Source organism: Salpingoeca rosetta (assembly GCF_000188695.1).
Source record: "Salpingoeca rosetta unplaced genomic scaffold supercont1.9, whole genome shotgun sequence".
In the NCBI taxonomy this organism is placed as follows: Eukaryota; class Choanoflagellata; order Craspedida; family Salpingoecidae; genus Salpingoeca; species Salpingoeca rosetta.
In genome coordinates, this window is record NW_004754925.1 from 787,126 (window position 1) to 810,483 (window position 23,358).

The 23,358-nt window shown below is 55.6% G+C and overlaps 5 protein-coding genes across 5 annotated transcripts in view; 2 read left to right on the plus strand and 3 right to left on the minus strand.

The window, feature by feature from the left end:
• Positions 1-49: 49 nt before the first annotated feature.
• On the minus strand, positions 50-3,316 carry PTSG_04079 (phosphatase 2A). Its single transcript, XM_004994918.1, has 8 exons — positions 2,875-3,316; positions 2,224-2,496; positions 1,945-2,055; positions 1,676-1,753; positions 1,195-1,368; positions 827-945; positions 594-652; positions 50-387 (listed from the first exon to the last, which is right to left on the minus strand). Exons 1-8 carry the CDS (start codon positions 2,962-2,964, stop codon positions 374-376), a joined length of 918 nt encoding a protein of 305 aa, XP_004994975.1. The 5' UTR covers positions 2,965-3,316; the 3' UTR covers positions 50-373.
• Positions 3,317-3,380: 64 nt separating this feature from the next.
• PTSG_04080 (cytochrome c oxidase polypeptide VIb) lies at positions 3,381-5,137 on the minus strand. The gene is made up of 4 exons (XM_004994919.1): positions 5,090-5,137; positions 4,466-4,634; positions 4,093-4,158; positions 3,381-3,826 (listed from the first exon to the last, which is right to left on the minus strand). The coding sequence occupies exons 2-4, from the start codon at positions 4,610-4,612 to the stop codon at positions 3,764-3,766; spliced, it is 276 nt and encodes a 91-aa protein (XP_004994976.1). The 5' UTR covers positions 4,613-4,634; positions 5,090-5,137; the 3' UTR covers positions 3,381-3,763.
• A 183-nt stretch (positions 5,138-5,320) lies between these two features.
• On the minus strand, positions 5,321-9,535 carry PTSG_04081 (kinase subdomain-containing protein). The gene is made up of 8 exons (XM_004994920.1): positions 8,726-9,535; positions 8,391-8,459; positions 8,090-8,158; positions 7,830-7,911; positions 6,610-7,490; positions 6,249-6,371; positions 5,846-5,956; positions 5,321-5,624 (listed from the first exon to the last, which is right to left on the minus strand). Exons 1-8 carry the CDS (start codon positions 9,326-9,328, stop codon positions 5,529-5,531), a joined length of 2,034 nt encoding a protein of 677 aa, XP_004994977.1. The 5' UTR covers positions 9,329-9,535; the 3' UTR covers positions 5,321-5,528.
• A 33-nt stretch (positions 9,536-9,568) lies between these two features.
• PTSG_04082 (uncharacterized protein) lies at positions 9,569-13,648 on the plus strand. The gene is made up of 9 exons (XM_004994921.1): positions 9,569-10,066; positions 10,367-10,444; positions 10,728-10,880; positions 11,126-11,258; positions 11,435-11,498; positions 11,629-11,679; positions 11,932-12,108; positions 12,362-12,433; positions 12,720-13,648. The coding sequence occupies exons 1-9, from the start codon at positions 9,826-9,828 to the stop codon at positions 13,416-13,418; spliced, it is 1,668 nt and encodes a 555-aa protein (XP_004994978.1). The 5' UTR covers positions 9,569-9,825; the 3' UTR covers positions 13,419-13,648.
• Positions 13,649-14,451: 803 nt separating this feature from the next.
• The window catches only part of PTSG_04083 (uncharacterized protein), a gene marked incomplete at its 5' end in the record, with an annotated part of 12,643 nt that continues 3,736 nt past the window's right edge, over positions 14,452-23,358 (plus strand). The window contains 17 exons of the mRNA XM_004994922.1: positions 14,452-14,916; positions 15,188-15,268; positions 15,385-15,423; positions 15,630-15,828; positions 16,157-16,646; positions 16,942-17,101; positions 17,383-17,447; positions 17,722-17,866; positions 18,127-18,328; positions 18,523-18,632; positions 18,919-18,972; positions 19,273-19,413; positions 19,727-19,836; positions 20,136-20,328; positions 20,550-20,675; positions 20,897-22,729; positions 23,038-23,133. Coding sequence (XP_004994979.1) covers positions 14,452-14,916; positions 15,188-15,268; positions 15,385-15,423; positions 15,630-15,828; positions 16,157-16,646; positions 16,942-17,101; positions 17,383-17,447; positions 17,722-17,866; positions 18,127-18,328; positions 18,523-18,632; positions 18,919-18,972; positions 19,273-19,413; positions 19,727-19,836; positions 20,136-20,328; positions 20,550-20,675; positions 20,897-22,729; positions 23,038-23,133 — 4,509 coding nt within the window. The remainder of the gene's footprint in view (positions 14,917-15,187; positions 15,269-15,384; positions 15,424-15,629; positions 15,829-16,156; positions 16,647-16,941; positions 17,102-17,382; positions 17,448-17,721; positions 17,867-18,126; positions 18,329-18,522; positions 18,633-18,918; positions 18,973-19,272; positions 19,414-19,726; positions 19,837-20,135; positions 20,329-20,549; positions 20,676-20,896; positions 22,730-23,037; positions 23,134-23,358) is intronic.

The window sequence follows — 23,358 nt, forward strand, 5'->3', positions numbered from 1 at the left end:
CAAGCGCTCGCCCATTTGCCATTCGCCATTCACCAGCCGTGTTCATCAATCATTTGCCTCATCTCTATATGATCACAACAAACGCAAACAGCCATTACGACAACACCAGCAGCAAAAGAGAACAAACACCGACTTAATGCGGACACAATTACATCATCGAAGAAAGACACCACCAACAGCACTCACTCACTCCAGGAAACAAGCATCAGGCAGGAAGAATGTGTATGCATGTGTGTGCAATAGTTCAAACATGCTGGAACGATACAAGCAGACGAAAAAAGCAAAGCACACAACAAGGGAGCACAAGGGCAACGAAGAAGGGGTGAAGAGTGCAGTGGCCACTGGCAGCGGGGCGAGGTGTAACGCGGGCACATCACAGGAAGTAGTCTGATGTGTGTATGAAAAGGATGCGAGTTGGAGCAGCGTCGACACGTGTGAGGTCAATGCAAACGTGGGACGCAACACAGACGATTGTGGACAAACACACGGCACAAAACTTGCACTCAAAGCCAGAAAAACTCCACGTCAGCGCAAACAACACATCAACGCAACCAACCAATAAACAACCACAGCACACACACACACACACACACCTGGCGTCTTGCGGGTGACCTGCAGCTCTCCCCTCCTTGGCGCGGGCTCAAATTGAAGGCTGTCCAAGCAAGTGGACGCGAGCAACGGTGAGGCGGCAATTGACACAACGAGAGGAGTGTCACGCCCAAACGCTACTATGCACATGCAAAACACGCAGCGCAGGCAGCACACGTAGCACACGCAGTACATGTAGCACACACAGCACACGCGCGCGTGGGTGGAGTCGACTCACAAGACGTAGTTGAGGTTGTCGTCAAGCTCCATGATGGCGGCCTGGTTGCCGCAGCGGTAGCAGTAGTTTGGTGCGCTGAAGATGGTCACCACGTTCTTGTCGTGGCTCCAGTTGAAGCCCTGTAGCGGTTGCATTTGAGAGCGGCGTGGGGAGGGGGATGAATGTATCGGGTGGGTGTTGAGCAAGATACCGAGATAAATTATTGTGACACAACAAGACGCGATTGATAAGCAAATGGAGGGGGGGGGGTTAACTTGTTTTTACAATGGCGTTTGCACAAGAAGAGCAATGCAAACACACACACATGCACTATACACACGACACACACATGCACTATACACACGACACACACATGCACGAGACCGCACCTCGACGACAAGCTGGTGTGCGCGTGCGATGAGCTGCAGGTCGTTCTTCTGGTTGAATGCCTCTGAGATGTCTTTTCCAAACGTGTACCCGGCGCCGCGCGGGGAGATGCCCCAGCCAACGCGGTCATCCGGGTCAGACCACAGCAGATCGCACATCGGGCCCTCGTGTGGCACCTGGCGGGTGTTCGTAGATTATGAGTGGTGTGTGAGTGTGCATGAGTGTGCATGAGTGTGCGTGCGTCAGTGTGCGTGCGTGTGTGAGTGTGGTGTGAGAGAGTGTGTATGAGTGTGTGCGTGTATGCGTGTATGAGTGCATATGTGTGTGCGTACGTGTGTCAGGCATGATATATTTGAATGTGTGTGTGAGTGTGTGAGGAAAGAGCGCTGGCGAAGGCTAATGCTTGCCACTTGAATCGTGCCGCACAAAACTCGCCCGATGGGACGCTGCTGCAGGCATGCAGGCATGATCACAACTTCTCACCTCTTGGTGGCGGTCAAGGACACGGATGTTGTCGAGTGTGTCGACGTTGGGAGACAGACCACCGTGCAGGCAGAAGATCTGAAGGCACATCCAACGACACGAGCCGATGGTGGCAGACAGACAACGGAGGCCCGTGATGTGAATATGGAGCGAGCAAAGACAAAGGAGAACAAACAACGAACGTGTTGATAAATGGCATGAGCAAGCGGCAGCGGGACATGGGGAGTTGACGCGAGCACTTCAGGCATCTGCATCATTGCTTGCAGCACCTTGTTCTCCACGAGGGCGGTGAGCGGGAAGTAGTCGAAAAGGGTGGTGAACTTGGTCCAAACGTCTGCCGTGCCATACTTTCTCAGGCACTCGTCATAGAAACCATACACCTACAGTGCCAGAAAAAGGATCGAGTGATGTGCAAGGCATGGGGGGGGTTGACGTGAACGCATGGGTATTGACGTTAACGCATGTTGGTGTGAGAACCAACTTGTGGCAACTCCGCACGCAGCGACACACACACACACACACAGCGACATACACACACACATGCGCACCTGTGTGATCTGTCGGCTCTCGTGGTTGCCACGGAGGATGGTTATTCTCTCTGGGAATCGGACTTTGAGGGCCACGAGGTAGGTGACTGTCTCCACACTGTAGTAGCCTCTGTCGACGTAGTCGCCCATGAAGAGGTAGTTTGTATCTGGCAGGTCGCCGCCGATGCGGAAGAGCTCGATGAGATCATGGAACTGGCCGTGGACATCGCCGCACACCGTCACAGGGCAGCTCATCGGTTGCACGTTGGACTCTTTGCTCAGAATCTCCGCGGCCTGCATGCACATGAGCGCACGCGGGAAAACGACAAGCCACGCAGCATCAGAACAATGGCACGAAACAACGTGCACGTGTGCGGGTGTGTGTTGTGTGTGTGTGTGTGTGTGCACACGTGTGCGTGCGTGTGTGTTCATGTGTGTGTGTGTGCGTGCGTGTGTGTGTGTGTTGTGTGTGGCGTGCGTGTGTGCGTGTGTTGTGTGTGGCGTGCGTGTGTGCGTGCGTGTGAGCGCGGGAGGATGCAAGCAAGGTGTGTTCAGAAGCCAACCGAAACAAAACACAATCCATTGAGGGCGCGCTTCTATCATCATCACACAACACGCCACAAGCAAGAAAAAACAATCGCAAGTGCATATGCTGCATACAACGCGATGTACCATGTCGCAGAGCGCAAAGACATCGGACTCTGGGATGGTCTTGCATTGCTTGAGGGTCTCAAGCCAGCGATCAACGTCCTTGCGAGACATGCTGCTGTTGGTGGATTTGAGGACAACGGCCAATCAAGACAAAAGAAAAAAAAAAGGAAGGAGACAAGAAAACAGGAAAGACGCGCAGAGACGGCAGGTGTTGTCACGGGCTGTGGAGGGAGTCGACACCACGCTGTGTGGAAGCAGAAAAAGGGGCGAAGCTGGAAGGCGGGGTACCCTGTGTCTGCTGATGTGTGCGTTCGCTGTGCTGGTCTGTCGCCGAGATAAGAGAGAATGCGCGGGTTGTGTGTGCGTGGTGTGCGTTGGACGTTGAAGCGCAACGAACAGGCGGGTTGGCCGAAAAACAAAGCAAATCTCTCATGAATTATCGCCACTGCGTGAGAGAGAGAGCTGGAGAAGAGAAGAGTGTTGCTTTGGCTGTTCACCCTTTTGGCATTGTCCTCATATCATTGAAACGCATGCTGCTGTGTTTACTTGCAAGGGCACATACAGAGACAAAGAGAGGAGATGGAGGGAGAAAGGCAGAGAGAGAGAGAAGGGAGAAGGAGGGAAATAACAAACGAGTGACAAAAGCACTCTCACACACAAACACGAACACACACACAAACACAAGCAAGCAAGACATGCACGTTGCACTTAAAGGTCACTGTCAGCATCACTGGCACTGGCAAAGCACAGAACCAGCTCCCAACGCGTGGAGCATGAGAGAGGCCATGTACGCACACAGCAACCAAGACGCATGACACACACACACACGAAAAACAAGGAAGGTGGGGGCTGATGTTGACAAGTTACAAATGACGACGACGCTGGCTCATAGGTCCTCTTCTTTCCTCGTTTACGATGAGAAGTCGCGGTGAGGGAAGGCGTTCTTCTCGCGCTGCTCGTCCCACTGCTCAACCTGCGGAACGTGAGTGTTGGGAGACGGGGGTTCAAGAAAGGGTTCAGGTTCAAGAAAGGGTTCAGGAGGAACAGGGGGATGGCAAGTGGTGGAGGTGAGCGGACGCGTAGAGGGTGACAAGGTCACGCAAAAACAGGCAAGCAAACAAGCAAGCAAGCAAGCAAGCAAACAAACAAACAAACAAACGACCCGCGTGGTCGTCTAAGGGCACAGACTTGATGTGAATACCGAACCACATGCGCATGCGAGCAAGCGCAGAAACGTACCCATTCCGTGGGGCACAGGCTCATGAAGGTGCGGAAGAACTGGCCGCAGGGCTTGTAGTCCTCACCCTGTGCACAGAGCGAGAGCGAAAGGGGGAAAGAAGGGAGGGAGGGAGGGAGGGAGGACAGAGAGACCAAAGACAGCCAGGGGGGAACAAGGACAGCCAAGACGATGCGTTGAGCGGGTGTCACCATATCGCCGCCGCAGCCGCACATACACGTGCTACAGGCTTTCGCACACGAACACATTTTCGTGTACACATACAACACTCGCGTACACGCTTACACACACAACAACAACCAACACAGCACCCAACAACCAACACAACACAAGACACACGCTACACTCAATACAAGCCACGTCTTATCATCGCACTTTCAATTTGATGCATTTGTGGAAGTCGACGTAGTTCTGCCAGCAGTTCTTGGTCTGATCTGTGTTGGGGAAGCGGGCATCGAAGGCAGCCGTCTTGATGTCGCTGCGCTCAATCTTCTTGACACCGGTGTAGAAGTTGTCGGCCATGGTTGCGTTTGATGAGTGGTTTCTGTGCAACGCCGGAAGCGGGGGGGAGAAGGGGGGGAGGAGAGGGACAAGTAGCACGCGCACAAAGGTAGATGCGCGGAAAGGAATCGAAAACACCGGAGATGGAGCAACGTCAGCATGAGCGAGACAAACAGCAGGTGAGACAACGCGCGTGTCAGCAGGTGAGCAAGCCGAGCATGCGAGAACGGCAGTGCGAGTCGTGATTGACTTGATGTATTGCTTGATCGTCTCCTTGTGACAACACAAACATGTCGAGGATGCAGTCGTGGACGACGCCATGACACGCACCAAAGCAAAGGAAACCATTCCCACAACTAAATCTCGCCACACACTGTCCTTCACACACAGGCGTCGAGCAACGAACCACCGCTATCACAACAACGACCATCACCCCACTGTGCCTCAGCACCAGTGGCACCATGAGAGCAGAGCAGCAAGCCCATCGACCGCACTCACTTTCGTCAGTCACCGCTTCTTCTTCCTCTTCTCGTCTGGGCAAATGCTGATGGGCCGGAAAACACTGTTTTCCAACGCTTTCTCCATCGGAAAACACAGCACAGCCGTCGAATTTTTGTAATGGTGCCAACAAACAAGCGCAAGCAAGCAAGTGGGTGTGTTGTGTGTGTGGGGGTGTGTGTATCTGTCTGTGTGTGTGTGTCTGTGTGTGTGTGTCTGTGCGTGTGTGTGTGTGTGTGTGTGTGTGTGTCTGTGTGTGTGTGTGTGTCTGTGTGTGTGGGTGTGGGTGTGGGTGTCTGTGTGTGTGTGTGTCTGTGTGTGACTGTGTGATGCTCATTGGCATTGGAGTGCCATTCGCTTCGTGTTCTGTTTGCTTCGTGTTCTGGTCGCTTGGTGTGCCATTGGTTTGGCGTGTGGTTGATGGTTGCGGTCACGACCGTCACGCTTGTGATGGCAGGGAGGCGACGTCCCGCGTGTCGGAGATGGCCTGCTCACCCACGTTGAAGGTCAGCTTGAAGCGAAGCTTGAGCGCCGTCTTGTGCGTGATGGCAAAACACAACACAACACAACACAACACAACAGGGCAGGCAGATAACGCGGGTGTGTGAGAAACTAACGAGCAACTGTTCATGCACACACTGTACATGCAAACAAGTAGCAGCAAAGCTGTCACAGGTAACACGCCCCCACACTACACTACAAAATCAGTGTTCACATGTTGGACGAACATTCATCGCAACACCAACCGCAACACACCTTCTGTGGGTTGGAGATGATAAAGACTTGGTGGGCCTTGCCTGGTGTTCCATCCAAGCCAGCAGGCTCACAAGTGGTGGACGTCGGGGCCTGAAGCTTGATTTGTTGCGTCTGCAAGCAAGGCAGTGTGTGTGTGTGTGTGTGTGTGTTGAGAGGGGGATGGTTTGAAACAATGCATGCAGGAGGAGGGGCATGAGCACAAGACAAAATGACAGCCAGAACGCATTTGCAACAAGCACGCACACTCACACACTCACACACATGCCCACGCATATCGACACACATGCACACACATACACACACATACACACACATACACACACATACACACGCATACACACACATACACACATACACACACATACACACATACACACATACACACATACACACACATGCACACCTTGGGCACGGCCGCCTGGAAGTTGATGTTGGTGATGGGAGTGGAAGCGTCCAGGTTGTTGAACGTCACCAGCATCACATGCACAGACGAGTGCGTCGTGTCCCGTACCCGACAAACTTCCACCTGTGTGTGGCACGACAACGAGGATGCACAACGCAAAATGCATTGGAGAATGAGCACATGCACACATGAAACGCATATGGAATTACATCAAACATACCTGTACAAACTCTAGGGGACGCAGTCACATACACACACACACATACACACACTCTCTCACACAACACACACAACACACACAACACACACAACACACACACACACAACACACACGAATTACATCACACAAGCTACATCGCACCGTGAATTTGTCGCGTTGGTAGATGCTTTGCGGAGCGCCTGCCTGCGGCTGCACCTGCAGTGCATCAAAGGAGAGCGACGCAATATCCGGTGGCGGCGTGTTGTCGTCCTGCGGTACAGACAACTCTTGCTGCTCTTGCTGTTGCTGGTGCTGTTGCTGCTGTGGTGGGGGCGATGGCTGCGACATCGTGTCGCCCAGCAGGTCCAGCGGCGCCACGTCAGAGGACGTGGACAGGCTCGGCTCGTGCGCTGCTGCTGTCGTTGTTGCAGTCGTGGTGGTGGTTGGTGACAGACCGAGGGACCCAAGCCCAAAGATGTCATCATCATCGTCATCGGCATGGCTGCTGCTGTTGGTGGTGGTGGTGGTGGTGTGCTGGTGGGACTGCTGGGGTGGCGGTGGTGCGGCCGTGGTGGCTGCTGGTGCTGGTGCTGACACGGGCGGCATGCCAAACAGCGGCTGCTGTGGTGCTGGCGCCGGCTGTGCGGGGAACTGCACAGGGAACATGTCACTGCTGGCCGTGGTCTGGGCCGACATGAATGCTTGCTGTTGCTGCTGCTGTGGCTGGTGTTGTTGGAATTGGGGCGCGGGTGACCCGAACATGGGGGAGGCGTGTGTTGCTGGGAAGAGCGATGGCATGCCCGCTTGCTGTTGCGTCTGCGGCGGCTGAGCTGCTTGCTGCTGTTGCTGCTGCTGTTGCTGTGGTGTGTTGCCAAACAGGTCAGCAAGGTCATCGGACTGCTGTTGCGGTTGCTGTTGCTGTAGCTGTAGCTGCTGCTGCTGGTGCGACGTAGATGGCGGTGCAGCCTGCGTGGAGGAGGAGAGCATGGCGTTGTACTGGTCAAGCGCCCGCCCGACGTCGTCGTTCAGCGCCAGCACCTCCCCTGCGGTGGAAGACACACGCAAATGTTTCGCGAGGTTGTGAGGGAGCGTGTACGACAGCACGAAGCGCCAGCAGTCCAACAGTCCAACAGTAAAAACACAAGCATAAAACAACACCGACAACATTATGTGCAAGCACACACGCACACACACACACACACACACACACGCACACACACAAGCAAACAAAACAAACAAAACAAACAAACAAACAAAACAAACAAACAAACAAAACAAACAAACAAACCAAACAAACCAAACAAACAAACCAAACAAACCAAACCAAACCAAACCAAACCAAACCAAACCAAACCAAACAAAACGGGTGCGAGGTACCGCACCAAGGAGGTTGTCTTTCTCCGAGACTTCACCGGCCATCTTCATGAGCTTTGGCCGCATGTCCTTGCACGTCGTGAGCAGCTCCTGCGTCGGTGTGTGTGTGTGTGTGTGTGTGTGTGTGTGTGTGTGTGTGTGTGTGTGTGTGTGTGTGTGTGTGGTGAGACATGACGGGAGATGTGACTCGTACGACCAAGAAGCAGGGACAGCGCACGAGCGTGGCACCGTTCCTCTGTCGCCACACACGCACACGCAGCAGACTGACCTGAATGACTTCATCTTGGGCGACGCTGCCTTGTGTTGAATCAAAGTTGGCAAGCATCTCGGACAACAGCTAGTGGCATTGGAGGACAGTGGGAGCACGAGCAGCAAATATGCTGGCGTGAGGCCATTCAGGGACATCACACACGCACACGCACGCACACGCACACGCACACGCACACGCACACGCACACGCACATGCACACGCACACACATGCGCACACGCACACGCACACACACACACATGCGCGCGCGCGAATTCAAATGATACGTCCAATCACTGCCAGTCTGCAGCAAATGCACACCTGCACGTTCTCTTGCATGGTGTGAAGTTCACGCTGTGTCCTTGCCATTCGCTCCTGTCGCTTGGCATCCTGCATTGACGTGCAGCGCACAACCCCGCACAATCAATGGACACATAGACACATGTTTACACACATAAGCACTCAATCTGAAGCATTCGGGAACTTCACCCGCGCAGTGAATCCACACACGCACAATAGTACCAGCACGCATTCACACACATACACGCACACAATAGCGCAAAGCATTCACAAAGCATTCACAAAGCATTCACAAAGCATTCACGCACACAAACAAGCATGCACACAAACACACAAACAAGCATGCACAAACGAACCTGGGCCACCATCTTCTTGATGAGCTTGTTTGCCTTTGTTAGGTCATTTGGGTCTGTGCTCTTGAGAAGGCGTGCGAGCAGCTTGGCCTTGCGCTCGTCCTCCTGCTCCAGCGGCGACGGCCGGTCCGAGAACCGCTCGGGCGTCTTGGGCGTGTTTTCCGCAGCGAGGCGCTTCGTCTCTTCATCCACCTCGGGAAAGGTGATGCCCTGCTGCTTGAGCATCTTGTACACCTCTTTAATCTTGGGCTGGGTAGGGATGGTCAGCGCCCACTTCTGCAGCAGCCGGCACAGCATGGCAATCACGGCCTCAGTCCTGTTCTCATGGTACTTTGGCGACACCATCTTGATGACCTCATTGAGGAACTTGAACTTGCCCACAACGGCCTGGAACGGGGGCCCGCACTCGTACACGGCCTTGTCAAGTACCTCCAGTGTGCGAAGAGCAACGGGCTCCCGCGGGCTGCGCACCTTGTCCAGCAGCATGTACACTGCGTCGCGCGGCCCGTCTGGCTCGCTCATGACCGCCTGACAAAACGAATACACAGACGTGTTGGACGAGTCTGGCTGCGTCGCCATGTCCAGTGCTCGTTCCAAGGTTCCCATGATGAAGCAGTGTCACGTGGGCGATTCGCGTTCAACAACAGCCAAAGCGATAAAAAGTGACAGAGGGAGAAGGAGGCACGCAAGGGTGCGCAAACACCGCCACCACAACAACACAACACAACACAAACAAAAAAGAGGGGGGAAGGAGCAAGTGGGAGAGTGGGAAGGCTTGATGATGTTGTTGTTGCGGCGCTTGGGCGCTGTGAGTTTGGAAATTTATGGGCATCTTTCACCAGTTATCGGCAGACTACCAACGCTGCTGACACCCAAGCGAGCAAGACCACAGCGACACGCATCCCTTCCCCACACCATCACCTTCGCCTTCAACACCATCATACGCACATACAGACACAGACACGCGCACTAATCCTTTGTGCTTGCTGGCAAGAAGATAGCGTTTACGACAAAGGGGGAGGACCGGTGCAGGCGGACGGTGCAGCCAGACGATAAAGGACAAGGGAGCAAGGGTCGAGCACAGACGGAAGTGTGTTGTTGTGATGGGCACGTTTGTGCTGTCCGAGACAGCATGGGTGGTTGCAGGCGCCTTTGCATGGCTCAGCTTTGGCATCACCTGCCATCAAATCTACAAGCACCTGTTTCACTGGTCGCGCCCAGAGTATCAGAAATGGATCTGCCGCATCCTGTTCATGGTGCCCATCTATGCGCTTGGGTCCTGGCTCTCGCTGCGATTCTCCGCATGGTCCGTCTACTTTGACACCGTGCGGAACATGTATGAAGGTGAGCTTGTGTGTCGTGTGCTGTGTTGTGCTGTGTTTTGTGCGTGTGCGTGTACTGTGTGTGTGTGTTGTGTATGAAGGTGATGGCGTATGCGCGCGTGCGCGTAGGTGTATGGGTGAGTGGCTCTTGCGGTTCTGTTCTGTTCGTGTACTGTTGCGTGTACTGTTCGTGAACTGTTTGTGGCTGTGGGTGGAAATACGATCTTGTGTCGTGCTTACACGTGCCGGTTACTGAACGCCTGTATTGTGGTAACGTCCAACTCACAACCCCCTGTTGCCATGAACAAACATACACACACAGCGTTTGTGATCTACAGCTTCTTGTCCTTGTGTTTCGCCTACCTTGGCGGCGAAGCAGCCATGGTCCACGCCCTCTCAGGTGCGTGTGTGTCTGCGTGTGTGTGTGTGTGTGTGTGTGTGTGTGTGTGTGTGTGTGTGTGTATGCGTGTGTGTATGCGTGTGTGTATGCGTGTGTGTATGCGTGTGTGTGTGTGTGCATGGTGTACTTGGTTTGTCTCCCCTTCCCTCCTTCTCCCCTTCCTGCTCCCCCTCTCTTTCCGCTTTCTCTCTCATTGTTTTCGCTAACGTCTTGCTCCGCCTTCTTCTGCTCGAATTCATGCTCGGTTACTCGCTCATGTTCGTTACCTCGCGTTTGCTGGCAGGACAATACCACAAGCCATCGTGGTGGACCATGACGTGCTGTCTCCGGCCGTTTCCATACAGCATCTTCTTCTTGCGCGTGTGCAAGCAAGCCACGCTCCAGTTCTGCGTTGTGAAGCCTGTCACCTCCATCATCACCATCATCCTCGAAGCAAGTACGTGGTGGTGCGCATGCATCTGCGGACTGTGTGGGATGGTCGAATTGCGTGGCTTTAATGGGCTTTCTATTCTCTTCTCGAACTTCTGGCGTGCTTGCACTTTGAAAAGGTTTGTCACCCCACACAACACACACGCTCACACACACACACACACACGCTCACGCACACACACGCACGCACACACATGCATACACTCTGTCTCCTCTCTCCTCCTCTGCGCACGTATTGGGATGCTTGTGCAGAGGGGCTGTACTCTGAAGGGGACCTGTCCCCTGACCGCGGGTACCTGTACATTGCCATTGTGTACAACGTGTCCATCTTCCTCGCCCTCACCGCCCTCATGGTCTTCTACGCGGCGACAAAGGACCTCCTCAAGTTCGTACCTTGCTGTCTGTGTGTGCCTGTGTCTGTTTGGGGGAAGGGGGACCTTTCCTGCTTTCTGTGCGTGTATGTGTGTGTGTGTGTGTGCGTGTGCGTGTATGGGTACCTCATAACAACACCACCACTACCACCTTCTCCGATGTGTTGTGCATTGTGCTCTGTCTTTGCAGACCGCACAAGCCCGTCCTCAAGTTTGTGGTCGTCAAGAGCGTTATCTTCCTCGCCTTCTGGCAGGTGTGCGCATACGCGTGTATGTGTGCATGTGTGTACATAGGGCCACGACTGCAGTGAATTGTGCTCTCCCCTTGACCTTCGTTGTCAGTGTTTACCCACCATATGTGTGTGCATGTGTGCATGTGTGCAGGGCGTGATCCTCGCCATCGCCGAATCCGCCGGTGTCCTCTACAGTGATGACGTACGTGTTGTGTTGTGTTGTTTGTGTTTGTGTCTGTGTGTATGTGTGTAGATGCGTGTGTGTTGTGTGTCTGTGTCTGTGTGTGTCGTGTTGTTTGTGTTTGTGTGTCTGTGTATATGGTGTACACTGGCATGCCTTCCATCCTGACTCAACTCTTGCCTCTTCCCTTCTTTCGTTATCCCGTCTTCTTCTTCTGCTGCTGCACCCCCCCCCCACCACCACCAACCCAATTTTCGGCGGTCCGCTGAGCAGAAGGTCAAGCCAGGGCAGGTTGCCGCAGCGTACCAGAGCTTCATCATCTGCATTGAGATGTTCTTCGTGTCGCTGCTGCACCTCTTTGCCTTCAGCTGGCGCCCCTTTGTTGTCGACTCGACCCGTTCCGTCGACCGAGCACGCATCTTCGCCCGCGTCTCCTCCAGCCTCAAATCGGTAAGCGCTGCTCTGTGTATGTGTGTGTGTGTGTGTGTGTGCATGTGGGTGGTGTGGATGTGGATGTGGATGTGGGTGTGGTTGGTTGGTTGGTTGGTTGGTTGGTTGGTTGGTTGGTTGGTTCTGTATTATCTTGGCTTGTGTGCCCGTGCACCTACGTGATTGGGTGTCTACATCCCAACCGCCTGAACATGGTTGTGTCCTTCACACGGCATGCTCGCTCCCCCCCCCCCTCCGCTCCTTGTGTTCCTAGACCCTGAACCCAAAGGACATTGTGCATGACACAATTCGCAACTTCTCCGCCAAATACAACGAATACCACCAGGTTCGTTTGCACGCGCGCGCGCGCGCGTGTGTGTGTGTGTGTGTGTGTGTGTGTGTGTGTGTGTGTGTGTGTGTGTGTGTGTGTGTGTGTGTGTGTGTGTGTGGTCTACCTTTCTGCCTGTGCCGTTCGTCGAGGTGTGTTGCTGCCCTTCTGCCTGCCTTTCCCGTCTCTCGCTTACTCATCTGCTCCTCCATTCCTCCGTCCATCTCCTTCCCCTCCTGCCCCGTCCACGCACTCCTTGCCCCTTCGTTTCATCTCCTCCCCGCCCACTTCCTGCTGTCTTTAGACGGAATTTGACGACTCGGACTACGCGCACCACGTGCAGTCTGACAGCGAGATGATGGAGATGGAGGTGGCGTGGACGGAGACGCGTGGTGACAGCAGCGACCGCAACGGCCACGCGCTCGCTCGTGGTGGCGATGGTGGCGATAGTGGCACGTGCAATGGAGGAAGTCACCACCACCAGCACCAGCATCTCCGCCACCGACACGACCCTGCGCGGCGCAGCAACTCTGCGGCGAGTGACAGCGGTGGCGGCGACGGTGAGCTGTTGGGCGATATCACAACCAATGCGCACGCCAAGGCCCAGCATGGGTCACAGCATGGGTCACAGCATGGGTCAGGTGTGGGTGAGAAGAGTCGGCGGCGCGTCGGCTTCACCGGCGTGGATGAGACAATTGCCGATGGTGAGAGAATACGGCATGCGGGTGATGGTTCTGGTGCGGATGGTAGCAGCACTGCCAAGGGTGATGGCGGCGGTGGTGGTGGTGGTGGTGGTGATGGCAAGGACGCTGGCGTTGGTGAAGAGGAGGCGCCTGCTGAGCGCGCGACGCTGGTGGCGGGCGATGGTGCACCCTTGTCATCGCCGTCATCATCGCGGCAAGGGAAGGTGGCGTGGCTGCGGTCACCGCTCCGGTCTGTCCATCGCAACCCGGGCGAGGAGGAGCTGTCCTTGATTGGACACGACGCTGCCGAGCCCGCGTGATGTGCGTGTGTGTTTGTGTGCGTGCGCGCGCGCGCGTGTGTGTGTGTGTGTGTATCAGATGGTTGAGTGCTCTAGCTCTGCAGTTTGTGCTTCTTGTTGGATCTCTCTCTCTCTCTCTCTCTAATCGATCTTCAATCAATTTCAATTCGCAAATGTTACTTCACCATATCTCTCCCAATACAAGAAAGACGACAACGCCAAACTGCGGGTGTTGGTTAGTTGTTCCCACCTCAGTCAACATCATGAATGCCACGTGCACCCGTGCATCCGAGAAGGAAACCAACTGTCCCTGAGGGAGGGAGGGAGCGCATCAAGGGTCTAAGGGTGTTGCAGCACAAGAGCACAAGAACCCACCTCAGTCAAGCATTAGCATTGTGAAAGTATGAATGTGATTGTAACGTGCACTCAGCCCAGCAGGCCCACAGCGTGGCAGCTACCACCTGCAGATCTGCCTCACATCCGTGCACCACTCAAGAAGAGTCCACAGCAACACAAGAGCACAGCAAAGCCACAAGCGCTCAATAGACAACAACACGCGAGCGCGAGAAAGGGAAGAAAAAAAAAGTATTCTGCAACCGACCGCCACAACAGCACAACAAGCAAAAAAAAAAAAAACACACGTCCCCATATCCGCGGCGAAAAAAAGTTGTTGCTGCTGGTTCGCTTTCGCAGGCGCTGGCGCATTCACCGCATGCACTTCTGCTTGTTTTCTTGTTGTTGTGCGTGCCTTGCAGTGGGCGCAAGCGTTTCTTGTGCGCGTGTTGTGAGCGAGTGAGCGAGGTTCGAGCAAGCGAGGAGAGCAAGAGCGCTTGCCTTCCTCCCACAACGCAGCAGCAACAGTGCTCGCCGGAGCACACGGGGCCGAAGCAAAGGCACGACCGGCGCATCTTCCCCCTTTCGCCGTTGTGCCAGTGGACGCATCGCCCGACCACGCCAGCGCAAGCCACACAGACGGACACACGCAACAGCACCCACGCCCAAGCAAACAAAGCAAACAAAGCAAACAAGGAAGCGGCCTGTCCCATCAAGCGCGATGGCGGAGGCCGTGGATCTGCCGTGTTGCCTGGGCGACATTGTGATCCACTCGCTGGGGCACATCGAGCCGGAGCTGCAGAAGCAGCACACGTTCCACATCTGTCCTGTCGGGTACTTTGTGTCGCGAACCGTGCAACCACCAAAGGCACTTGGCTGCAGCATCCTCACGCTCATCTTCTCCATTGACAAGGGCCGATTCAAGTCGCTTGCCAATGGGGAGCGCGTTGAAGATGACGACGACGACGACGATGAAGACGACGAGGACGACGATGCGCCCAATCCCCAGCAGCTCATCTTCAAAGTCACCTGCGTCACGGAGAAGTCGAAGCACGAGGGCACCGGCCGCTCCGCATCAGAGGCATGGCAAGCCCTGCTCAGGGCCCTAGCAAAGGCGTCCAACATGCCAGTGACCCCAGTACCCATGCAAGTGGCATTCAACGCCTTTGGCTTTACTGATCCAAAGGTATGGATGGTTGTGCGTGTGTGCGTGTGTGCATGTGTGTGCGTGTGTGCGTGTGCGCACGTGTGTGTGTGCATGTGTGTGTGCGTGTGCGTGTGCATGCGTGTGCGTGCGTGTGTGTGTGTGTGTGTGTGCGTGTGTGTGCGCGTGTGCGCGTGTGCGTGTGTGCGTGTGCGCGTGTGTGCGTGTGTGCGTGTGTGCGTGTGTGCATGTGTGTATGTGTGCGTGCGACTGCTCACAAACATCCCCATGGCTGGCTCACCCGCTGTTGCAGGTCAAGGCACTACTGGAGAGCATGGATGGAGCGGACGAGTGCACTGGATACCAGTTCACCACAAGCGGCAGCACATACTCGGTATGCCCAGCACAGCTCAACAAACAGGGCACGCAGACATGGCCACACCATGTACATCGTCATGTCATCCCCATGCACTCACCACCCCCATCCCCAATTGCTCTCTGCTTTGCCAGGACCCCAACGACACATGGGACCGCTCAGTCGGTGCAAAGGTACACACGCATACGTTAGCACAGGGTGGCATCCGCACTTGACTTTTATCAAACACACACACACACTCACACACACACACACACACGCACACACTCTATCTCCCCCCCTCACACACACACACACACACACACACACACACACACACACACACACACACACACACACACACACACACACACACACACACATTCATGCACTGGTGCAGGAGGCGCTGGAAGAGCGGTTCTCGATGGACGCGGAAGCGGTCATGTGCACACGCACATCGCACCCGTTTGTCGCCACGCTGCTCTCTGCATTTGGAATCACTACGGATGACGACGATGATGACGACGACGAAGATGATGACGATGATGATGATGATACCAAGACTGGCTTTGCACACGGTGCAACGGGCGGCGATATGGGTGAGAGTCCAGTTGCGGTGGTCGCGGTGGCTGCTGTGGTTGCGCTTGTTGCGCCCACTCGCTGGCGTATCACTTGATCGTATCATGGCTGTTGCGTGGTTGCGTATGTTGTGAACGTTGCCCCTGTGCACACACACACACCGTGTTCTCGTCTTCGTCCAGACCGCGAACAACAAGCGGATTCGCTTTCGGTGCACCTCACACACACACGCACGCACACACAAACACCCACACACACGCACGCACACACAAACACCCACACACACGCACGCACGCACGCACACCCCCCCCCCACACACACACACACACACAAACGTACACGTGGCAGACTCGTCCTCATCCTCTTCCTCTGAGGATGACGGCGACGATGAGACGGTGAAAGGAGTCCAGCAGCAGCAGCAGGACGACAACGCAGAGTCGCTGCTGAGCGACCACGAGGCATACGACGATGACGAGGATCACGACTACGATGATGACGAGCAGCGCGCACCGCCAGCGAGGAAGCGAGCGAAGACAACAAGGACGCCGAAGAAAGCAGCAACAACACAAGCAGCGGCGGCATCCAAGTCGACGAAGAAGGGGCCGAAGAAGCAAGGTGCCACCACGCCTGCAGCCAGCGTGAAGAAGGGAAGGCGCCGCACGAAATCGCGCAAGGCCCAGGAGGCGGGTGGCAACGAGGCGACAGAGACACAGCCCTCTGCCTCGGCGGCAGCAGCATCGGCGAAGAAGAAAGGAAAGACAACGCCAGCAGCAACAAAGACGCGCCAGCGCCGCTCACGTGCACGCAAGAGCGACGCATCCGGGCCCTCTTTCTTCGAGTGAGTCCAAGCACACGCGTGCACTTGTTTGTACTTTGTTTGTGTGCTTGTATGCTTGTAATTGTGGATGTGTGCTCTGTGTGTGTGTGTGTGTGTGTGATCGTGCTTGTGTGTGTGTGTGTGTGCGCTGTGTGTGCTTGATCATGCATGCTGTCGTACCTGAGCTTGCTTCCACCACCGCCAATGCTACAGCCACAACACCACCGCTCACACACCTGCGCTACACGTGACTGGTGCATTCATCACCACCGCCACCGCCACCGCCACCACCACCGCCACAACTGCCTGTCGACAGGATGCGTGAGATCCGCAAACTGTACCACGACACGGTCAAGTCGCAGATGAAGGTGATCAAAGACGCGCAGCAGGTGGAGAAGGACGCACTCAAAGACACCACCAAGAACAGGGTCATCTACGACCGCGCCCTCGCTTCGGGCCAGCGAAAGGCAAAGACGGTACAGCCAGTGTGTACATGCATGTGCTTGTGCGTGCTTGTGTGTGCTTGTGTGTGTGCTTGTGTGTACTTGTGTTTGTGTGTGCGCGCGTGTGTGTTTGTGTGTACTTGTGTTTGTGTGTGCTTGTGTGCTTGCGTGTGTGCTTGTGTGTGCGCGTGTGTACATGGATGTGTAAAGTGGCGACATCGTGGACATGTGCTGTGGTGGGTGTTGCATGTGTCAACTCCTTTGTGCGTTTACTCATTTCCTCAATGGCCACTGCACCCGGCTGCCACCAACAGGCCGCCAAGACGAAAGCGATGCAGAAGTTGCGCGATGCAAAACGCGTTGTGGAGAAGCAAGTCAAGTCAGTTCATTTTCCCACAGCTCTAATGCGGCTCCGTGTTGCTTTTTTTCTATCGGCTTGCCTCTTGTCTTGCTCGATGATTTGTGCCCTTGCAACGCCTGGTTTATTGCACACACGCACTTGCACACCAGCGTGCACGCACAGACAGACGCACACACACAGACACAGACACACACACAGACACACACACAGACAGACACACAGACACACAGACACACACGCACGCACGCACACGCACACGAACTTACCCACGCCTACACTTGCACGCGTGCAGGAAGCGCAAGGTTGAAGAGAAGCAGCGACGGGCGCGGGAACAGAGGGAGAAGGAGAAACGCAAGAAAGAACTGCAGAAACAGAAGGAACGGGAGCGCGAACGCGAGAAACAGCGTATCAAGGCGGAGAAGGCCAGGGCAAAGAAGGTGGGCTGGGTGACCCTGCCCTGTTGCATATGCGCGTTGACTGCTCCTGCCGTTGTTTGGGCGGGGGTGGTTTCATGTGACACGCGACGGACTGCAGTGTTGTCCACACCTTCCACTGGTGATCACCCGTGTACTCACGCATGTACCATCATATGTTTGGCAACTCCTGGTCAATGCCACCTTGCACCACCCCCTGCACAAACCCAAAAACACCACCACAACCACCACCATCACCAACCGCCATAACAACGACAACGCAGCTTGCTGCGGCTGCACATGTGGACTATTCATCCATTCCACTCCCAGATGTGGGCACGCCCCTCAAGTGGCCTGTCCTTCCGGTCGCCGTCCCCGAAGCGGAGCTTGCGTCCGCACACCGCGTGCTTGGCGACGTGCTGTCCTCCCTCGAGTTTCTGGCTGCGTTTGCCCCACGCTTCAAATACGAACGCCTCTTCACTCTCGGTACGGCATGTGCACATGCTCACGTGCGTGTGTGCGTGTGCGTGTGCGTGTGTGTGCGTGTGCGTGTGTCTGTGTGGTGCGGTGGAAGTGAGCTTACCCGCATTCACGGCTGGTTCACGTGTTCGTGGTGTGCATCCACCGCCACACTCAACACCGTCCTCTCCTGCTCGCATGCCGTGCACGTTCGTGTGCAGATGACATGGCCTTCTGGCTGCTTGGCAAAGGCTCCTCCTCACTGCGCCTTGCGTATGAACTGCACGCTCCGCTGCTTGAACTCGTTCTTGAAGACGACGCCGAGAACAAGGTGCACCCTCCTCTTGCCTGCTGTGTCTGTATGTTTGTTTGTGCTGATTTGCGCTTGTGTGTATGTGTGTGTGTGTGCATGCACGTGCATGTGTTTGTGTGTGTGCACAATGGCAAGCGCATGCACCAGAGCGCAGGTGCATGGCTGCTCTTTTTCTTCGTGTGCGTCACTGCATCAGAGAGTTCAGCTCACATGCCCATGCACACCACGCACATATCCATGACGCGAACATCAACACATGGCCACGCGTGTCCTCGATACACCCCTCCCTTGCCGCCATACACAGGTTGAGTTCACCCAATGGCTCAAACCAGAACTTCTGGACGTGTACACCTTCGAGGTGAGCCCTTTCCGCCGATCACTGCTCGCGATTTGCTTGCAAGCACGACGTTGAGTTTGTTGCCTGGTCTTGTGCTCCACACGTCTGTCAAACCCCACATCTTGCTGCCCCTTTCCACGCTCAACTGGGGCAAACAATCACCCCCTTCCGCGCACTCACTCGCTCTCTCACTCATATGTTCACCACACTCACACACCTGCTCATTTCACCTCGTACACTCCACTCACTCACATCTCCCCCCACTCACCCACTCCACCAATCCCTCTGCCCCTTCCTCCCACGCCCCCACCCGCCATCCAGTCCTTTCTGAGCCAGTATCTCCGATCGCACATTGCGTTTGCTGAAGAACACCGCGCCATCATCACTGCCCTCGACAGCCAGGCGTACGCAGACCTCACCCCGCAGGACCGCATGCGAACATTCCAGTTCCTCATCGAACAGGTTGGCGTCGTGAAGTTGACGCGTGTGGTTGTGGTTGTGGTTGTGGTTGTGGTTGTGGTTGTGGTTGTTGTGGTTGTGGTTGTGGTTGTGGTTGTTGTGGTTGTGGTTGTTGTGGTTGTGGTTTGAAGGCGATGTGTGTGTGTGTGTGTGTGTAGGCAGCAGGCCTACATGTTTGTGTATGTGTGTACGTGTGCAGGAGTTGTTGTGTAAACTGGTTTGTTCCCTTCGTTTGCCTTCCAACCTCTTTTAAGTGACGCACTCGCGTCTGTCATCGTGTCAACGCCGTTGCTCCACGTGTCTTCTCCTTCTTCAGGCTATGACGTGCGCGCCTGTGCGTGAGCACCTTGATGAGTGCCTGGAGGAGTTGAGCGAATATGAGCGTGACATCACCCTGACTCTCAACGAAATGAAGGAGCCCATCATGTAAGCAGTGTCGAATCCTTGCATGTGGATGTGTGGTTGTGCCTTGGTTCTTCTCGTGTACATGCTTTCCCCCAATTGCTTTGTGTGCCGGTGGCACACATGTGCGGTCCAAGCGGCATGCAATTTGTGCCATTGATGACTCACTCACGCACACACACACACACACTCACGCACACACACGCGCACACACACACACACTCACAACACACACAAAACCACATGCACATACACACCTCTGTCCCCTCCTCACATGGTGTGCACACCTCCACCCATCTTCACCCACCTGCACCCCCCTGCAGCCGTGTGACGAAGGACATGGCTGATGCGGAGGCGATTGCATCATGCCGCACGCGCCTCGAGACGTCGCTGTGTCTTCGTCTCATCTCCAGCATCATCCTGGCCCGCGCTTCCAACGGCCGGCCGCTGTATCCCGTCTTCTACGCGCTGCCGACAGAGGAGGAACTCCCCATCTACTACAAGATGATCAAGGAGGTTGGCTCCTGATCTGCTTTGCTTGCGTGTGTACGTGTACACGATGGAGCCAACGTGCGTTTGATTGTGCAGGCGCGCGCGCGCGCGTGTGTGTGCTATTGCTTCATGGGTCCCCTGCATTGCTCTCACGCTCTGCATTGCTCTCACGCTCTGCATTGCTCTCACGCTGTCGTATTTGCCCCCTACCACCACCTCCACCATCTCCGCCGCTGCCGCCACAGCCCATGGATATCCGGCAGCTGCTGCGCAACCTTCGTGCTGGGGTGTACACGACACTTGCTGACTGCATGAACCACATCCGTCTCATGTGGCAAAACGCACGCACCTTCAACAAGCCGGCATCACAGGTGTGCACACGCAAATCGTGCTGGTGTGTGCGGTTGTGAGTGCGTATGCGCGTGTATGCTTGTGTACGCTAGTACCCGCCGCGTGCCGGCGTTGTGCGCGAGTGTCTGGGTGCTGCGATCACTTATGCTCACAATCCACAACTCGCAACTCACAATCCGCAACTCGCAACCACAATCGTCATTATCGTACATGTTCTTCTTCGTACGTGCGTGGTGTTCAGATCCACAAGGATGCGGTAGTGCTGCACCGCGTGACGGAGGAAACACACACGCGTCTCGTTGCAGAGCGCGATGTGCTCGTGCAGATGTCCAAAGAAGAGTTTGAGTACACGCCGCCGCGAGAGGAAACACAAGAGGCACAAGAACAGCAGCAGCCACAACATCAGCAAGACCAACAGCAGCAAGAGCAAAGCCAGGCGCCTGGCGCTGGTGAAGCAGAATCAGACACGCATTTGCAGCAAAGCAACGATGCGTCCACTGCTCAGCCACAGCAGGAACAGCAGCAGAAGGAGCAGGTAGGAGAAAGCAAGGCGACCGAAGCGAAGGAGGCAGGCAGTGCAGCACCCGCGGAGCCTGCGAAACCAACACGTGTGTTTGGACGCCTGTCGCTGACTGACCACGTCATGGGGGTGAACACAACACCGCCATCGGCCGCGGGCGCTCCAACGGTGGAGGAGGTGGTGCAGATGTACGGGCTTGGCGATGTGATGCGCAAGACAGAGCTCACCTGCCGCCGCAGGTTCGAGGCGATCGTGGACAAGGTGCACTCGCATGCATGCCACGAGCGGCTTGGTGCGTTGTACACGGAGCTGAACAGGCTGGTGGCTGCTGGCCGCGGCGACACGCTGGGGCGGGATCGATTCTACAACCGGTACTTTGTGGTGCAGACGGTGGAAGGGGTGCTGGTGGAGCGATTTGACACGCAGGACAACGTGTGCGGGCGGCCGCTGCAAGACATTCTCGATGTTGTGCAGGAGCGAGAGCGGAGGGAGGAGGCGGAGAGGCAGTTGCTGGCACAACAGCAGCAGCAGCAGGACGAAGACGAGGAAGGTGAAGAGGGAGATGAAGATGAGGAAGACGAGGAAGGTGAAGAGGGAGATGAAGAGGAGCCTGAAGAGAAAGGCGATGGTGAAGAGGATGAAGGCGATGGACAGGGAGATGACCAGCAGCAACAGAAAGGACAAGGGAACGACATGGACTGCGGTGGAGATGGTGCTGAAGCGGCGCAAGAGGAGAAGAACACATGCGATGGCGAGACGAAGGAAAAGGAAAATGCAACAGAGAATGCAAAGGGCGACGAAAAGGCAAAGGACGACTCCGCGGCTGGCGATGACAAGGTTGCACCCCTGCAAACGGACGCAGACACCGATGCGAGTGCCACCCCCACCGTTACTGCAAATACAAACACTTCCGCCGACTGCAACAACACCAACAACGGCAGCAATGACGATGATGGTGGTGCTTCCAGCAAGGTAAGCAGTACCACGGAGGATGGTGCAGCCAATCAGGTGAAGACAGAGGAAGGGTCTGGCAGTGTCGCAGCAACGGAGACAAACGGCGGCGGCACTGCACCAACGGAGGGCGGCAATCCAGCTGTTAAGCAGGAGGCGGTGGCGGGGCACGGTGCCGACAAGCAGCACGTCAACCACAAGGGCGATGCCAGGGGCGAGAGCACAGATGCCGTGAAGGCGGCGGGTGGCGCCGAGCACACACCCAATTCCACCACTGCCAACAACAACGACAACATCACTGCCGCCAGCGATATTGTCCAAGCGAAGGGCGAGGGCGGTGCTAAGACGGTGACGCCGACTGCACCAAATGGGGCTGGGGAGAACTCTGCTGAAACCGACACAGAGCCAGGTAGCAGCACGCAGATGAAGGCGGAAACACAGGCACAAGTAGCAGAGGAGAAGATGAAGGTGAAGGACGAGGAATTGAAGGGTCAAGAGAAAGACCGCGCTGGGGAAGAGGTGGAAGCGAAATCACACGAGTCCACGGAGAAACAGGAGGAGGTCAAGTTGGCCATGGAAGCACCAGCCGACAGCTGGACTGATGTACGCTCCCGCGCTATTGCTTGCCTGTGCTGACGGTAGTTGCGTGATATGTGTGTGTGTGTGCGTGTTTCCGTGTTTCCGTGTTTCCGTGTTTCCGTGTGTGCGTGTGCGTGTGTGTGTGTGTGCGTATGCATGTCTGGATGTTGTGTTGGTTCCTGCCTGCTTGTGGTGTTACGTGTGAGTGTCTCCTTGCGCCTACCACCCCCCAATTTCAGAAAGCTCACACCATGAACAACAAATGTGGCTTACACGGCCACCACTTGCTCACTGGCACGTTTCGCTTGCGTCCCCCCCCCCCGAAACAACAGCAGCCCGCCATGCTGAGGAACCCTGTGCCGGCGCGCTGGGTCGTTGTGAACACCCCTGAGCTGATGAACAGGCTTGCATCCACCCTTTCCACGAAGGTGTGCTGCAGCGACTTGATTGCGCCGTCAGCCCGTGTTGTGCATGCGCATGCGCATGCGCGTGTGTTGCGTGGGTGAACGTTGTATGCGCGCTTGTGTGCGTGTAGATATATGCATGTGCTTGTGTATGTGCGTGTGTATGTGTGTGGGTATGCATGTACGACGGTTGTCACACCTTTGGCCTTCCTAATCCTGTGTGTCATCCTGCTTATCTGCATGCACAAT

Excerpts from the sequence above, each read along its gene's own strand:
- PTSG_04081 (XM_004994920.1), bottom strand. The coding sequence starts at position 9,328 with ATGGGAACCTTGGAACGAGCACTGGACATGGCGACGCAGCCAGACTCG. Across the intron at positions 7,491-7,829 it reads GGAGAAAGACAACCTCCTTG|GGGAGGTGCTGGCGCTGAAC; the intron begins GTGCGGTACCTC and ends CTTCCACCGCAG. Across the intron at positions 5,957-6,248 it reads TCCAGGCGGCCGTGCCCAAG|ACGCAACAAATCAAGCTTCA; the intron begins GTGTGCATGTGT and ends CCTTGCTTGCAG.
- PTSG_04079 (XM_004994918.1), bottom strand. The coding sequence starts at position 2,964 with ATGTCTCGCAAGGACGTTGATCGCTGGCTTGAGACCCTCAAGCAATGC. Across the intron at positions 1,754-1,944 it reads CCGCCCTCGTGGAGAACAAG|ATCTTCTGCCTGCACGGTGG; the intron begins GTGCTGCAAGCA and ends ATGTGCCTTCAG. Across the intron at positions 946-1,194 it reads CACACCAGCTTGTCGTCGAG|GGCTTCAACTGGAGCCACGA; the intron begins GTGCGGTCTCGT and ends CAACCGCTACAG.
- PTSG_04080 (XM_004994919.1), bottom strand. The coding sequence starts at position 4,612 with ATGGCCGACAACTTCTACACCGGTGTCAAGAAGATTGAGCGCAGCGAC. Across the intron at positions 4,159-4,465 it reads ACAAATGCATCAAATTGAAA|GGTGAGGACTACAAGCCCTG; the intron begins GTGCGATGATAA and ends CTCTGTGCACAG. Across the intron at positions 3,827-4,092 it reads GCCTGTGCCCCACGGAATGG|GTTGAGCAGTGGGACGAGCA; the intron begins GTACGTTTCTGC and ends CACGTTCCGCAG.
- PTSG_04082 (XM_004994921.1), top strand. The coding sequence starts at position 9,826 with ATGGGCACGTTTGTGCTGTCCGAGACAGCATGGGTGGTTGCAGGCGCC. Across the intron at positions 11,680-11,931 it reads GTGTCCTCTACAGTGATGAC|AAGGTCAAGCCAGGGCAGGT; the intron begins GTACGTGTTGTG and ends TCCGCTGAGCAG. Across the intron at positions 12,434-12,719 it reads AATACAACGAATACCACCAG|ACGGAATTTGACGACTCGGA; the intron begins GTTCGTTTGCAC and ends TGCTGTCTTTAG.